This window comes from Meles meles, chromosome 14, assembly GCF_922984935.1.
Source record: "Meles meles chromosome 14, mMelMel3.1 paternal haplotype, whole genome shotgun sequence".
In the NCBI taxonomy this organism is placed as follows: Eukaryota; Metazoa; Chordata; class Mammalia; order Carnivora; family Mustelidae; genus Meles; species Meles meles.
The window spans coordinates 74,121,769-74,139,049 of NC_060079.1; the positions used below are offsets into that span (position 1 = coordinate 74,121,769).

Below are 17,281 nucleotides of genomic sequence, written 5' to 3' on the forward strand. Positions count from 1 at the left end.
AGGAGGGCTGCAGAACAGAGAGGAGGCTTACCTGTCCAAAGAAGGCCACTCGGAAGTATGTCCCCAGGAGCCTGCGGCCCGAGTGCATGACCTCGGTCACTTTGCTGTAGGCCCGGTGTAGTGTGTCATACAGATGGGCCAGCCTCTGAAAAGCAGAACAAAACCCATTTCCTCCCACTTGCAACGAGTAGAATCAGATTTAAAACAATTAAACAAGATCACAGAGGTAAAAATTCCTTGGACTTGAGTAAAAGAAACAAAATGCAAAAAAAAAAAAAAAATCAAGAGTGTCTCGAGTGCATAATTGGTAATGATCACTTTTCAATTATAATATTTTCTACCCAAAGAGCTATTTTGCATATTGAGGATCCATTAAATCTCCACGTTGCAGGAAGCAACCTCTGTTTTCAAGTTAACATCAACTGTCAGAGATGGCAAATTAGTCCTACAAATCACGATTTTAGTCTTTGCTTTTCCTACTTTCTTTGGTAAGCTACGAGAAGCTGGACCACCTCCCCAGCCCAGGAATGGTGGCAGGGACAATAGCTTCCCGTGTGGAGGGAGCAAGGAGGAGCTCTGAGGAAGAAGGAACCTGGTGATTGCAAAACTCGGTTCTTGGCAACCTTTCAAAACTGGGGTGCCACAATTGCCAATCCTTGTTTTCTGAGATTTGGCGTCCGTACGGACCATGTATAATGGCTCTGCAGGTGGTGACCTCCAGCGTCCCACGGAGGGTCAGAGACCACAGGTCACCTCTGACCACGGCCTGCTTGCTCTCTTTGCATGGAAGAAGGTTTGGGTGTATGTGTCACCCCACTGTCCTCTCAAACAGGAAAAAACAGACCACTCTGATACCTCGAAATCTCTTCGTTTCTCGTAAATGGGGATGATGAGTTTATAGATGTCAGCGATGAGCTCATAGCGTTCAGCCTTCCAGAGTCCATCCGCACACTGCTCTAGAAGCTCCATGAGCACATCCTGATCAAGAAAGAAGGCCACGGGCCAGAGAAGAGTGTTACAGGAAACACGACATTGTATTCTTTGCAGAATGCTTAACCAGTTAAGATGGCTAGGAGGAAAATTTCAAAATACATTACTTCTAAACACTAACTTCCACACTTGTAATAAATAGCTCACTACATTCTTTTTTAATGAGCCACTTTCCAAACATTTGTAAGCGTAAATGAAGGGTCACATTATATGCCTGTGTAATAGTTATATACCATGGGAAAAAATGGACACTGATAGCTTCACACAGCCTCTCAATCCATGTTTGGTTCTCTTCTTATAATTATAATTTAGAGAATTTTTTCCCCCCGGGGGCACCGAGGTGATTCAGTCGGTTGGGGTCTGACTCTTGATTTTGGCTTGGATCATGATCTGCGGATTGTGGGATCGAGCCCTCTATTGGGCTCCGTGCTCGGCAGGGAGCCTGCTTAAGATTCTCTCTCTCGCTCTCCTCTCCTCTCTGCTCTCTTTCTAAAGTAAATAAATAAACCTTTAAAAAAAAAAAGAACAAAATTTTAATTTTTTCCTTTCTGAGAAACAATGACAATGCTGAGACATGAAATTACTAAGTGTGACTTCAAGCCAAGTCAAGCATCTCGGAACAATTTAGTGATGGCACATGGAAGGCATGATGCCAGCCTCACCAACAACCTTTCCTTGGAAGTTTCTATCTGCTGAAGTTTGGGTAGTCACCCACCTCTTAATAAAAGTCCTTGGACTTTGGGAGGAGCTAACACTTCCCATGACTCAGGGGTTAGGGCATGTGGCTCAGGTGTAAACTAATTAGCATGAATCTACTTCCTGGCCTCAGTCATTGCTTCATCATCTGTGGAATGTGACCTGAACGGGCCCATCAGGGTGAATTTTAGGACCTTGTCCCAGAATGCTGGGAAGGAAGTGTTCTCACTGGCCTAGACTCGACAGGTACCAAGGAGCCTGACTGAGGCCAACAACCATCTCAGAGCCAGCCAGGGGCCCATGTGCCCTACTAACAGAGTGGAGCTCCCCCTCCTTCCCAAAGCAGCTGCATCATGGATAACTCTGTTAAACATTCACAGTGATTGCTGTCTGTCTTTCTGGGATTTCCTAATGGAAGTCAATTTACTCAACCTTTATTGTTGAAGCCCATTTGAGTGGGATTTCATCAATGTCATTGAGCACATTTTAATGTGCTTCTTTGTCATCTCTATAGCTTTGGTGAAGTGTTTATTCAAATCTTTGGCTCACTTTTCTACTGGGTTGTTTATTGAGTTTTGAGAATTCTTTACATATTTTACATAAATGTCCGTTTTCAGGCACACGGTTTGTAATTTTCTCCCAGGCTGCGGTTTGTGTCTGGGTTTTCTTGACAGTGTCTTTTGAAGAGCAGAAGTTTTTGATTCTGATGAAGTTCATCAAGTTTTTAATTTTCTGGGTTGTGCTTTACATACTAAGAAAAATCTTCAATACAAGTCCATAAAGATTTTCTCCTTATGTTTTCTTCCAGGAGTTTTACAGTTTTACACTTAAGTCTATGATCCATGGAGTAATTTCTGAATATAGTGTAAAGTATGGGTCATTTTTTTTAAATGAATGTCCAATTATTCCAATACCATTTGATGAATGCTATCCTTTCTCCACGGAACTGCCTTTGAATCCTTGTCAAAAATCACCTGAACCTACAATTCATCATAGGAGGGTTCCTGGGGGTAGGGGGGAGATGGGGGTAACTGGGTGATGGACATTAAGGAGGGCACGTGATGTAATGAGAACTGGGTATTATTTAAGACTGATGATCACCGAATCACTGAACTCTACCTCTGAAACTAATAATACACTATGTATTAATTAATTGAATTTAAAAGAAAAAAAGGAAAAAAAGACAAGAAAAGTGTTAAAAAACTGTCTCCTCTAGGTCTCAAATATACTATGTGTTCTACTAAAGCAAAGAAAATAAATTGTATTATCTGAATGACTGGGGGAAAAAATCGACCGAACCATACGTGTGTGGATCTATTTCTGGCTTCTGTATTTTGTTCCACTGATAGAGATGTCTAATCTGTGCCAATACCACCCTGTCTGGATTACTACTCCAGCTTTGCAGAAGGGTGTCTCCACAGTGACACTAATAATATCTAGAGCCACACAACTCTTTGTCCTGGGGTCTGTCCCGTGCCCTACAGAATGTTTAGCAGCACGTTACCTTCTACAAGACACCACCAGCAGTACCTTCTCCTTCTCCCTTTCCCCAAACTGTGACATTAAAAACCATTTCCAGACATTACCAAAAGTTCCCCAAGGGATGGGGGCAAAATCATCTCAACTGAGAACCAACGCTTTATAATAACCTTAAAAGGCAGATAGTGTGACTCTCGGAACTTTTCCAAAACTGCTTTGGCTAGTCTAGTTCCTTTGCTTTTCCATATAAATTTTAAAATTAATTTTGTCAATTTCTACCAAAACTCCAGATGGGAGTGTGACCAGAACTGCTCTGAATCTGTAAATCAGTTTTAATAACAGAGTGAATTATATGAATTGGTTTTCTAATGTTGAACCAACAGTGAGTACATTCCAAGGTAAACCTTACTTGGTCATGGTTTATTTTTCTTGTTTATATTTTGCCTGATTAAATCCAATAATGTATCTTTTAAGGCAGTTGCCTTTAAACATGTTTCGTATCCTCGTGCTCGCTTCGGCAGCACATATACTAAACATGTTTCGTATCCTCTATTATACCGTAAATAAAGGACAGGACCTTTGTTTTTCATTCTTTTTTTTTTTTTTTCCATTTTATTTATTTTTTTCAGCGTAACAGTATTCTTAACCCAATGCTTCATTCCAGGCCTAATGCTTACAGTTTATAGATCCAAAGAAAAAAAATATATATACATATATATATTTTTTAGTAGGCTACACACCCAGCATGGAGCCCAATGTGGTGCTTGAACTCATGACCCTGAGATCAAGACCTGAGGTAACATCAAGAGTCAGATGCTTAACCGACTGAGCCACCCAGGCGCCCCAACGGTAAACATTTCTAAAGCAGTTGGGAATCAATTTACCAGAAAATACTGTCTGACTTGGAAAAAAAAAAGGATCTTTAAAGTAAGGCATTTAACTCTTCTGTCGTGTTTACAACATACAAATCATAAAATCATCATCAGTATGACTATACTCTGAGCCAAAGCTTATAAAGAGGTATACCAGTTGTCTTATACTTTTATTGCTGGTCTTTTCAGTGTAAACACTAAACATTACATAGTAACTACCGTAACAGCTACAGACAAAGAAGAAATCAGAAAAGGTTCTAAACCATCTCTTCTCCTCATGCATGTGTATTATTATAAAGATGTACGTCTTTCTTAGTTTTGTCTCAAATCTTTTCCAATAAGAGAATCTGCCCAGGCTAAGCACGACAAATGTTTATGATTATTCTCCCTGTCTGCTAATTATAAAAAGCTAGATAAAACCTGTATAATGTCAGTATCAATATACTTACCTTTCCATATCAGTAAAACTGGGGATATAATAAAGGTCTAACCTAATTTGGTGGTCAGGAGGATTAAATAAAGTTTTACCCACCAAAATGCTCTGAAAACTATAAATGCTGTGTGGTTAAATTCAAGGCCAGTTAAGCAAATCTCTCCTATTTCAATCTTTGCTTTCTACTTCGCAGTGTTTTTTAAAAAATGGTATCTTACTTCCACGGGGCTATGTAATATCCCACAGTGCTACACACATATTTGTGATTGGGAATTTCTTGGAGGAATGAATTAGTCTGCATATTCCTTAGTAATATAACAGTATTATTCATAGCTGCCCTTTGCTGTTGGGGAGCGAGCTAACAGCCTTGCACTGCTTGCATACTTAGGTCAAAGACGTTGTTACTGGGTAGTTTTTGAGCATCTTCTTTCTCAGGGTTGCTGAGGGACTATGAGTGAGGTGGAAGAATTCTGGAAGGCTCAATTCCCTATCAGGGATGAGAATATCGTACATCCAAGACATTCTTCTGATAATGGAAGTCAAATGGAACTTAACCCATTTTAAAACTATCCTTAGGTTTAATTTACAGACTATTCATTTGGCCCCTTTTCTTGATACTGGGCTTTGTTCAAAGAGAAATGTAAACCTTCTGGAAAAAATTATAATTGGTTCCACCAGTATATGATAATTCACATTAAAAGTGTGAATACATGATGATGATGCCATTTGTGGATGGGACCAGAGAGACCTACAGATTCTTAATTCCATGCTCTAGCAGTTACAGCACAATAAGCATCTGGAGTCATTTTAATATTAATCTCACAGAAAATGGAAAATTCCTCTCAAAGAATTATGAAAGTTATAACTAGGAGTAGTAACTACCGCATTGTTAACCTGATTCTTTCTTTCATTCACTCACACATTTTACCAAGCAGTTACTATGTGCAAGGCACTGTGCTTGATACTAGGGTTATAAAACACATTTATATAAACAAAATTAAGTTTCTGTATTTTATAAAAATGGTTCTGTAGATTTTTCCATAAATGTGGAAGGCATATTTTAGATGGTTTATTAGGCTATGTCACATAAATGAGATTTGTTTTGAGGAGGAGGACTTCAAAGACATTTATTCAAAGAAATTTATAGTTTTCAGAGCATTTTGGTGGGTAAAATTTTATTTAGTCCTCTTGACCACCACCTTCAGAGCAGCTAGCACTGATGTCCTAGAGACTTATGACCACCAACTGAAGACGTAAGGTACATGTCAAGATACTAAGGTCGAGGAAAACAGTGATTTCAAATACATGCCCAAACTGCAAGTCACAAGGGTAGATGCTCTGAACTGAGAGCAGTAGGGGTTTATTTATTTAACAGTAGTCAGTGTGTCTCTGGGTGAATCCTGGGGAGGCCAATGATCAGTGAATAAAGCACTTCCTGCTCTCAAAGAGTCCAGTATGAAGACTGATCCATAAAAAGATTACAAAAAATGCGGTAAGTGCTGATAAAGAAACATGCAGGCAATCAGGGATACAGACAGGAATGGTATCCATCTAGTGATGTGGGAAAGGAGAGACGCAGAGTGTTCTAGAGAGTGGTGACTGAGTCTCACAAATGATCAGGAGTTAGTAAGGTGAAGGTAAAAGGTGGAAGTAGGAAGAAGAGAGGGGAGACATTCCAGGGAGAGGGAACGACATTGGCAAAAGATATGGGAGGGGAGGGCAGCATGGTGGGTGAGAAATTTACAAGTAGACTGAGGGGTTAAAATCTAAATTAGGGAGTGGCAAGGGATGAGACTGTGGCGTGGTGGTGTGGAAAGGATTTAAACAGACTAACTAGCTATACTCAAAGTTTTTTATGTCAAAAATAAATTAATTAAATGTAGATAATTTTGAGATATGAAAAAACATACAGGCATATGTCAACTACCACAATGATGAAGTATTCTATAAGGAAGATGTTACTTGATTTTGAAATGATCTTCTGTCTATTTATGTAAGGTATCTTTACAGCAGACTTTCAGGTATATTTTAAGTGGCCCAAGATTTTGGCACTTAATAAATATATATTAAATAGACTTTATGGGCCAAATGCCCCAAACTGGGAGTCTAGGATTTGAATACTATTCTTACTCTTGTTCAGTCAAACCTGAAACGTGTGGAAAGTTTAATAACAATGAAACGGAATTCAAGTAACATATCAATACCATAGGCAACTGAGTTAATTTTGGAAAAATCGGTCATATTTGGTTCAGAAAGATGCACTATGACCAGGAAAACTCCTCCAGAATGGCTGGAAAATGAGAACATTTGATAATGCCAGTAGAGCTTAGTAAATAAGTGAAATAAGTATTGCAATTTGATGGCAATCAGGAATTAGGAAATAACACATCATCAACTTTTTTATGCTACTCGACATTATTTTTATCTTTTTCTCTGATTCAGGATGCAGACCTATAGCTTATCAGTCTGATCATCAGTTATTAATATAAAGAAATGATAATATATACTACAAAGAGCAATGTCTATATAGATTTACTAAAAAACATACTAAGGGGCGCCTGGGTGGCTTAGTCAATTAAGTGTCCGACTCTTGGTTTTCGCTCAGGTCATGATCCCATCGATGGTGGGATGGAGCCCTGTACTGGGCTCTGTGCTCAGCAGGGAGTCTGCTTGAAGATCCTTTCCCTCTGCCCCTCCCCCTACCTCGCAAATACACAAATCTCTGGGGGAAAAAAATACCCAAACTAAAAATAGCTTCTATAAGAAAACATAAGGCCTTTCATAAAAGTAGAATATGGATTCCTGAACACCAAGGTTTAATTTAGTAAGGTAAATTATTCAGGTTAATGTCAACTCTATATACACCTAGACATTTAGGACTGGTGCATCAAGTAATAATTCTTTGAACAGAAATAACCAGTAAAAAAAGAAAGAAAGAAAGAAAGAAAGAACCAATAATCAAAGAGAGTTCAGCTTGAGAGACCATGTGTGAACACAAAATTATAGAGTCATAGGAACTATGATGTCATAGTAACTAAACTCTGGGTCATATATGAATGATACTCTCGGCAGAAATCCCATGTATTAATTTACTTAGAATTTCCAGCAGTCACTGCACCTGAAAACCAGAGCTAATCCAGACAGTGGTCAGAGAGTGATGACCTTGAACGTGGTTATATAGAAAGCTTGATGGTTTTATCACCTTGCTTAAAATTGAAAGGCCAAGATATATTTCCTAAATTGCCAGTACATGCCAAGAACTGTAAGTAATTACTGGTTGGGGAAAAAAAAAAAAAAACCCTCAATGAACTAATCCACAAAGCTCACATTTTATGTTACTAGATTGATCCTAAAAAGATCTCAGGCGTACCAAGCTCATGAGCCACTGAGACCACTGTTTAAAATGTCAGCAGCCCATTTGATTTTTAAGTGTGCCCCAACCATGCGACTGAGGTCACTAAGCACCTGTCTGTGGAAATAGCACACTAATGTTGTATGTGAGGGTGTGTGTTCACAAAAGTGCCTATGTATGCGCAGGGGATTTAAACATTTTTATTTATATGCCAATTTTTCCATCTTGCATTGATTAATTTAATCTAACCTTATTTATGAACCTAGATGTTGTCCCTATTATCTGCCATTTAGAAATAACAGAAACACAGATGCCTGGGTGGCTTAGTTGGTTGTGTCTGCCTTCGGCTCAGGTCATAATCCCTGGGTCCTAGGATCGAGTCCCGCATCCGGCTCCTTGCTCAGCAGGGAGCCTGATTCTGCTTCTGCCGCCATTCCTCCTGCTTGTGCTCACTTTAAATAAATAAATAAGATCTTAAAAAAAAAAATAATGTAAGTGTAAATGCAAATGCTTGGGCAACGGTATACTTTATGGCTTAATTCACATGTCCACCACATTATTGTTTTTCAAGAGAGAGTTGAGAACCTTTTGCAGCAAAATACTCATTTGAGTTGCTTGTTAAAATACAGATTCCCAGGCACCACAGTCAACCAACCGAATCTGGGGACTGGCAGAGCGGTAAGGCTGGAAATATCTATCTGTAATAGGAATCTAAGTAACTTCTAACTAAGCATATGAGAATTTGAGGATTACTGAACCAGGTGTCACTTTCTGAGGCAGGCACATCACTTATATAACCCCAAGCTAGCACATGGCACACAGCTAGTTTAGGGGATGAATCAATGTACGTAAATATAGAAATTTCCAGGTCACAAAGTCAGACAACTTTCCATTCAGTCTATAAGGGACCATGGTTTTGGTGCTTCTCCTCAATGCGAAGAAAGCACTGGACGCAGTATAGTGTGCCAGGGCAAAGACCATATTGCACTCACATTTCTATCTCCAGCACCCAGTTCAGTGCCAGGGAAGCTCAGTAAATATTTGCAAAATGAAGAGGGCCAGTATGTCCTGGTATGAACCAAGGGTAGACCATTTAGACTTGTTCCATGGGTGAAGTTCACTAGTCACTATTGCAATGACCTGCATGACTACAAAAGTGTCTACATCGATGTCAATTTTGGGGTTACAAAGAAATTTTAGCAAGTGGGCAAATAGTGAGGATGAACTGTGTTTTCTATTTCCCCTTCCAGAGTCCCTCTTGGCCCATCCTTCCTAGCTCTGTGTGCTGGGAGGTTAATGCATCAGGGCTGCCGGCCTGTAGGCTAGGCTCCCTGTCCTCCGACTCCTGGCTGAGTTCAGCCAGTGGAAAGCCCAGCAGGAGCCTGGAGGGCAGGAGGAGAGTGAGGACGCGGTTGCTATGCACATGCCCCTTCCTGCCGGGATATGGGACTGAGCTCTCCCCTACACCGTCAGGTGGCCCCCCTGTGGAGCTGCTCTCTCTCCCCTCCCCTAGCCCACAGGGTGAGAGGTAGTACCCCAGCTCTTGCTAACCTCGAGGGTACTGCAATATTACTTGTCAGTTACCCTCCACCCTGTCCAAGCTTTCAAAATAGTCCCTTTATTAGCCTTTCTTCAATGTCCTGAGTGTGCTGCCTGTTTGTACACGGGATCCTGAAGGAGGGATCTCAAAACTTCCATTCTGTGTTGAGTTTTGACACCACAAGGGACTCAGAATTCTTCAATTTGCACAGGCTCCAACTTGCCTAACAGAACTGTAAACAGGGATGGGACGTTTCTTTTTATCTAATCAAAAGCAGCCGGGAGGGATTCTGCTCTTTAGATCAGAGTCAGGGAAGACGAACCCTGATCAATGAAAACCCAACTGAGGTCTGCTGCTAGGACAAGTGTGTGTTCTTATGCAGCTCCATGAAAACCATGTTAGGAGAGCACAAGGCATTTAAGTACATCTAATAATGCAGATTAAAAGGGCAATGATTTTTATCAGGCTATGTGTTATACACCTTGTCCCATCAGCTTTCCCCAGAACTCCTTCTGGGAGAGAGATGTTCAACTCCCCTTTCTCTTGAAACACCCTGGTAGCCAAAGCAAAAATGTAGGTGGCAATTTCTGGTTCCTGGCTTCTGGAACACGCTCCTCTTTCAACTCCCCGCTAGCTTCAATCTTGCCAGGCAGGGGTTGCTTAGGACTTGATAACCCCACCGTGTCACCTCCTAATGGCTACAGGTCGTCGCATACCATGGACCTTGTTAAACATTTACCAACTTTATGCTTCCAGGACAGGGTGGAAAATCCATATTCTGAAAATCACTAATAAAGTTACCCTTCTCACATGTTTAGTTTTCCCTCAGGCTGGGTGCCATTCACAGATTTCCTCAATAAAGCCTGACTTGATTTCCTAGGCTGCAGTGATTACTCCAGCCTATTACTTAATCAGATAAGTAAACCTGAGCTTCATCTTCTGAGGAAGGACCGGTTACTGAGAACTGTTTACTTTCAAATCTTCAGTTGTTCTTGGTACCACTGCTTTCCTTATCAAATTCTAAACAAAATGCCCCAGAGGTCCATCTAGGCACTGGGCTAGACATGAGTGGTTTCTGCAAGGAGACAATACATTTGAGCCTCTTAGAGAAAAACCCAGTCACACTTGCCTTGAAGGAGGACTTCAAGGTCAAGAGTATGCAAGCCTTACGGTCTCAGTGACAGGTTTTACACTTCAGAGTGAAAATTAAAAATTACTATCTGCTCAGGTGTTTCAAGGTAGAGAGAGAGCTGAACTGTTAATGCCACTTAATAATTAACTGGTCTCCCCCCCCCCATCTTTGGGACTCTTAGAAATCTTCATCTATCATGGTTAAAATTATTTTAATATTAAAATGTGAAGTGCACTCAATATATTATCCTTCTTTCTCATGTTCACTTTTTAATTTAGGAGGTTGAGACTAGACAATTTATGACAGTGGTTTTTAAACTAGGGCGGCTTGAGAATATATATATATATATATGCATATATATATATATATTTTAATGATTGAAAATTCCCTAAAAACTACTGAGAACTTTTATGTATTATGGGTGTTATGTCTCAATATTTATAATATTAGGAATGGCAACTGGAAAATGCTACAAGGTTTACTAATTTGAGATAATAATGAACCTATTCCATGTTAATGAAAAAATAACATTTTTTAATGAAAAAAATGTTCAAAAAAAATTAGGGAAAAGAGTAGCATTGTTTTACACTTTTGCAACTTTCTTTAATGTCTGACATCATAGGAGAAAACTACATTCTCGTATCTGCTTCCGCACTCAATCTGTTCAACATGCTGTTTTGGATGATATAAACAAAGGAAGTCCAGCCCTCCACAGACATCCGATTGGAAAAGGAGGGACCTCAAAGACTTCCTGAAAGGGTCTCGGGGATCCCCAGGCTTCCTGGACCACACTTTGAACTGATTTAGGGACTGGTTAATGTCATGGAGGGTGTGTGCTCGAGGCCCTACTTACTGGCAAGAACGTGATTAAAAGTCAAAATATTAATTGTAGGACCTTCACATCATAAAAACTAGTATAACAGTGTAACAGCAGAGGTATTTACTTCTTTCTCCGTTCTTTCTCTGCACACGAAGAAACAATTTTATTTTTATTTAAAAGACAGGCAGCATCGACAAGCTGCCCTTGACTGTTCCATTCTGCTCTGAGCTGGGGGGACGCAGGCACACACGGAAAGCCCTTCTGACAGACAGTGACCAAAGAAGAAATTCAGGGAACAGAGCCAGAAAGTTGGCATTTGTTCCAACTCCTGGCTTTATTTTAAAACTTCCTCGTTCCAGGTAAGTGGCTGCAAGGTGACCCTGTTTCGGCAAGAAAGTAGCAGGAATTGTCACAGTGATCTAATGAGGAACCTTCTGATTTCTGCTGGGGGCGGGACTGGCTGTTCCCCTTCACCACAGGTGAGAAAAATCTGGACTAAGGCACTCCCGTGGAGAGAGCCAGGCACCGCTCTGAGCCCCTGGGCCCGGTCTGGCCGCTCAGGGCTTTGCGTGTCTGCCGACATGGGAGAGAAGTCAGCGTGGGGGACACCAATTTAAAAGTCTGAGGGGCCGGTCAGTTCAGCTGGTTAGAATGTGATGCTAAAAGATTAAAATAGCAATAAAACCCATGAGCTGGAGAAATTAATGGCTGGAAAGAATGAGAAACCTTATGGTCAAAATGCTGGACCTTTTCCCACACGTGTTTGAGCTCTTGGCCTCACTTCCCTCCTAAAGAGCTCCTCAAACTCTCTTTCCAGAGCAAAGGAGAAATTCCTAGAAAGGGGGATGGCGGAGCTTTCACGGCTGTTTTGGCCGCCTGGAGCATGAGCTTAGTCAGAGCGAAGTGGGCAGCAGCAGCTGCTGAGAGAAAACCATCGTGCGAGGGGCGGGCAGAGCACAGCCGCCCCCAGACGCTGGCGGACTGAAGACCCCCGCAGGCGAGGCGCTCACCTCGTTGAAATGGACATCCTGCATCCCGACGTCTTCCATCATGGAGGCCTCCTCGTCTATGTTTGGGGTGATCACCCTGAACGCTGTGCATCCCTGTCGAAACATGCCTAGAACGGACACAGCAGGGGAGAGAGCCAGTCAGTAACCCGTAAGTGGGATGACCCTGAGGGTTCTTCCAGCCCGCCATGCTTCTGTGTTTGAAGGAGACAAGGGACTCTGAAGTCTCTCATGTCTCAGGCCACCATTCTCACAGGGACCCACTGTGTGCTTTTCTTCATTTGCCTCCTCATACCTAGCCTTCTCCTCCCTCAGTTCTTTCCTCATCCTTTTAATTTGTCACCCGCCTTTATTAAAATGTATGCAATCTTTAAATAACCTGTAAATAAACTGAAGCAGGGACTACGTCCAAATCAGTAGTTTAAAAATAGCAGCAATAATTTGAGTGGGTACGGTGGCCCGTGCTCAGATACCAAGAAAAATAAAGCCAAAGCCGATCAAAGAGAAACACATGCCCCCAACAGTACTGTTTCCTTCAAGGTGTCACCTCCCCCACTGTGGCTGAGGGTAACCCGGAGCTCAGATGAGAACTCGCTCTTCTCCTTCATGAAGCAGTCTGCCAGGAGGTCACTCAACAGCCACAGCCATGAGCTGAGAGGCTGTTTTAGCTGGTTCCCTATCTGCTGCCTGAGGGGTGAGGATGGGTCTCCTGTCCTCCCCACCACCAGAGACCAGGAGCACCGGCAGCATGAATACTGCAGAGGTCCAAGCACTCTGATTCTCTAGGGGGAATGCTGTAAGGTTGGAGCTGGGATAAATAACCCCGATAAGGATAAATCCCTGGGGCGCCTGAGTGGCTCAGTCAGTTAAGTGTCTGCCTCTGGCTCAGGTCGTGATCCTGGGGTCCTGGGATCGAGCCCCGCATCAGGCTCCCTACTCCATGGGGAGTCTGTTTCTCCCTCTGCCTGCCATTCCCCCTGTTTGTGCTCTCTTTCTCTTTCTGTCAAATAAATAAATAAAATCTTAAAAAAAAAAAAAGATAAACCCCCCATTTGGGCCCTTCACTTATCTTGCAGTCACTGGGGGAAAAGTCATATGTCAGTCGGACACTGTCAGCTGGGCAAAAATGGTCAAGTACAGAAGGCCTTGAAACATCTTGCTACTCTATTCTGAGACCACTGTTGACAATAAAACAAAACAGAACTCAAAACTTGATTGAGACCTCCCATATTTTGGGGAAAAGAAGACCACAGAGTATTTTGAAAGCATGTCTTGAAAGAGTAGATTTGTGAAGGCAGAGATTTTTCTAGCTACCCGATGGTCGAGGTTTCCAAGCCTTGAGACCAAAGACTCCCCCATGACAAGTATTAATCTAGGAGCTTGAGGATACGTTAACATACAAAAAAGCAAAATTACGGAAGCCAACCACCCAGGTTTCTGGCTAGAGAGCACATTTAAAATATACACCTCAGCTACAGCGGGGTAACTACAAGGGCAGCGTGAGTGCTTCCCTTCTGTGCACAGGGACAGACCGCCATGGAACTGGAGAGGAAAAGAAGGAAGAGAAGGAGAGCCAAGTCTATCCATGCAGAGTTGCAAGGGAAAATCCCCACACCGCTAAGTGTCAGGTCACGGGGCAGCTGGGGCCCTGGGGGCTGGGCCCACCCTCAGGCTCACCTCCCCGGCGCCTCCTCTGACAGGTGCTGTGGCTGGAGGGGAAGAGGGGCAGCTCCGGACGGAGGGCTATGTCTGCTTCTAAACATGAGGAAATGTATTACCTGACAAAAGGTCTCAACAGGAAATCATGCTAGTAGCAAGAGAATATGGAAACCCTCTTTAATTTTTTTTTTCCTCTGGGGCTCTGATGTAGGACAAGCCTCGGTTCCCTTCAATTTCATCCCAAATAGCCAGCTGTACCAGAAATACAGAAATTCCCCGGCTGTGGCATCTGACTTTATACCATTTCTCACTCGGTAAACATACTTCATAGAAGCCAGATCTGGTACTGCTGTGCTCTGGGACATGGGCACACATGAGCAGCTTTTCTAAAAACCTTGGTGTTCTTGATTTTGAAATGGAAACGAGCAAGTGGTATTTAACCAAAAGAACCCATGAAAGGATTCGTGGTCTGCTCAACCGGGAACAAACATATAATCCACAAAAGAACAGCACTCACACACCCCTGCCCTCTCCTTCCCTGGGGAGGCAAGGTTTCTAGCCAGCGAGGCCGCCTACCCATATAATAAAGCCAAGTGGGCTACGGTTCTTAAAAAAAAAAAAAAAGGTGTCTGATAATCTCCTGTTAAAACTGTCATTTGACTGATAAAACTGTTACAGGGGAACTAAGGGAAGATCAATCTTCTGTCTACTCAACACTGGCCATTCAAGGACACCTAGATGCAAAGCTCATTAACTAGTCTTTGCAAGATAGATCCATCAGGTAAAGGTTATATAATAAGATGCCATCTAGTTTTTTTACATTGGCACCTCTGCTATGCCCACCAAGCCAACCCAATGTCTTACCAATAAATAAAACAACGAACACAGTGCGCACACACATACACACAAATCCACCCCCCCCACTTCCAGATCTTTCTGAATGGCTCTCACTCGCCTTTGCTGCTCTGTATAGTTTTATATTCATTTCACAAAACACAGGACTCCTTCCTCACCTTTCCGTGTGAGATACTCTGCCACCAGGGCTGTGACATGGACATAACACATGGCTGCCTAAAATAAAAGACACACACTTCAGAATCACCACGTACAGAGCGCGTCGCCGTGCTCCCAGACAGAGCTCCAGTGAGTGCATGGACTTGTATTAGATCTCAAGGAAACCAGGCTTCCTGACAGCTGCCGTCTTACCTTTTAGAAAAACCGGAACAATTCACCTAAACTGAAATTTTGAAGTAAATTGTAAATGGAGACTAATGGTAATAAGTTTGGTAAGTCTCATTGCTGTTTAGAATTACAAAATTTCAATATAAGAGATAAAAAAGCATTTTTTTTCTTACTCTAGTGAAGATTTCCACATCACTTCTCTTAAGGTACAAAGAGGACCATTTGAAGAAAAGGCATGTGTCTTCCTAGACTCAGAGAGATTTGTTCAAATGTCAGCAGCTAATAGCTTTCTTTCAACTTAAAAATAGATGTAGAAACTGCTTTCCAACACAGAACTCTAAACCAAAATTCTAACTTAATGTTAATTAGATAATATTCTAAACACTTTAAAATGAAAGACAAAATAAAAATAAATTCTTTTTTTTTTTTTACACGAAGTTGCCACAGTGTTGTGTAAAAAATAGTTGTTGGAAATGAACCAGAATCTAGTGCCTGAGCCCCAGATTCTTTGTCACAATGATAGAAACATTACTACTAGTAGTAAAAGGGAATTCGCTTTTATTATGCTAATATGTAGTTCAGATTAAATTTACGGTCAAATAGAATGGACTTTTTAACAATCTATGTAAAAAGAGTCACCTAAAAATTTCAGATGTAGAATATAACTGTACTAACTTAGGCAATTACAGAAGCTTAAAAGTAAAAAATCACGCTTCTTTGGTTATACTGTTGGTCACACCTAAATGCTTTAGGCCCAAATTGTAAACACAATTTTCAGAGGAACACAGAGCCTTCCACACAGCCTACTGCTTTCCATAGTATCTTCCCCTTTTACAGGTGATGTCACAAAGCACAGAGGGGTGAAAAACGGGTTCAATGTCACAGACTGATTAAGTGTTGGATTTGGTCTGTGTCCGGGGCCCACACACCCGACCCCCCGCCTCCTTCTGGAAACACGCTCTGTACATGGGCAGCACTCTGAGGCTTACCACATTCACAGATGACAACGACTACCTCCAAAAGGAAAAAGTGATGTCCTATCATTACTTTAATAACAGAACATTAAATTCCATCATCAAGGAGCTGAATTTTAGAACTAGAGAGGAGTTTTGATGCAGAAACTAAGCGCACTTGAATTAGCGCATGTTTATGTGACCATGGACGGTTTCTAAGGGCTTTCAGACAATCCTCTCCTGTGACAGAAACATTCCCTTACAGGTCGTAAACGGTTGAGATGCTTAGAGATGTAAAGTAACGCCAAGCCTAACACTGTTGAAGCATCCCCTTCTTTTGACTAGTGGGAAATTTTTCTTAAAATTGGCTTCTTTTACTGAATGAGACATAGTTTTCCCCAAAACCCAGATGGAGAGGCTTGCTGGGCTACCTCAGACAGATCCCCGTTCTTGACATGGATCCTGGCCATGCTGTCCAGCCATGTCTTCCTGAGCTCGGGAGTGCTGGCGTAGGACTTGGCCAGACTGTACTGAAGGTCCACCAGCATCTCAGGGTCATTCTCGTGCTCCTTCATCTGGGCGGTGGCCATCAGAACCGTGCGTATCCTTTTGGTCAAGTCCTTCACGTCCGAGGAGAAGGTAGTGTGCTAAAACAAGGGTGGAAGGAGGACACACGGCTTTCAGCTGTGCTCTGCCTGTCCACATGCGTCCTAGATGAGGAGGCAGGCTTGGGGGCCACCCACCTTGATGAGCCTGTCACTGTTGGCACAATTGTTGATGATGGACAGGGACTGCTGGAATCTGGTTCCCCCGATCCCAACAACATCTGCTATCAGCTGGCTGACGGAAATAATGACCTTAGGGACACACAAATGTGAGAAAATCATTTCACCTTCAAATGACTCCCCAGACTTGGCTCCTGCCTTCAGGACAGGACAAAGTTTGGAGCATAGATCATTCCAGTGTGGGAAACATCGTCTGAGTCATCTTCTTCCCCTTCCAAGAATCATTTCAGGGGATTTTGCTATCCTTGAGTATTTTGTTTGCATAGCAAAATGCTCACCGAGAGAGTATAGAGGCATGAGAATCAGATAAAGCCGCTATCCCTTGGATAGTCACTTACTTTCTCTAATAAACAGGGAGACCTTATCACTTAACCTCCTTGG

The 17,281-nt window shown here is 42.1% G+C and overlaps 1 protein-coding gene across 21 annotated transcripts in view; it reads right to left on the reverse strand.

The window, feature by feature from the left end:
* DOCK9 (dedicator of cytokinesis 9) overlaps positions 1-17,281 on the reverse strand; it is a 283,179-nt gene that overhangs the window by 18,475 nt on the left and 247,423 nt on the right. For 12 of the 21 annotated variants that reach the window (XM_046028144.1, XM_046028136.1, XM_046028143.1 and 9 more), the window contains exons 42-48: positions 16,859-16,972; positions 16,547-16,762; positions 14,994-15,051; positions 13,999-14,076; positions 12,325-12,431; positions 856-978; positions 32-145 (exon numbers count right to left, since the gene is read on the reverse strand). In XM_046028144.1, the coding sequence (XP_045884100.1) occupies positions 32-145; positions 856-978; positions 12,325-12,431; positions 13,999-14,076; positions 14,994-15,051; positions 16,547-16,762; positions 16,859-16,972 (810 nt within the window). The remainder of the gene's footprint in view (positions 1-31; positions 146-855; positions 979-12,324; positions 12,432-13,998; positions 14,077-14,993; positions 15,052-16,546; positions 16,763-16,858; positions 16,973-17,281) is intronic. The other 9 variants (XM_046028152.1, XM_046028150.1, XM_046028154.1 and 6 more) reach the window with 1 other exon arrangement.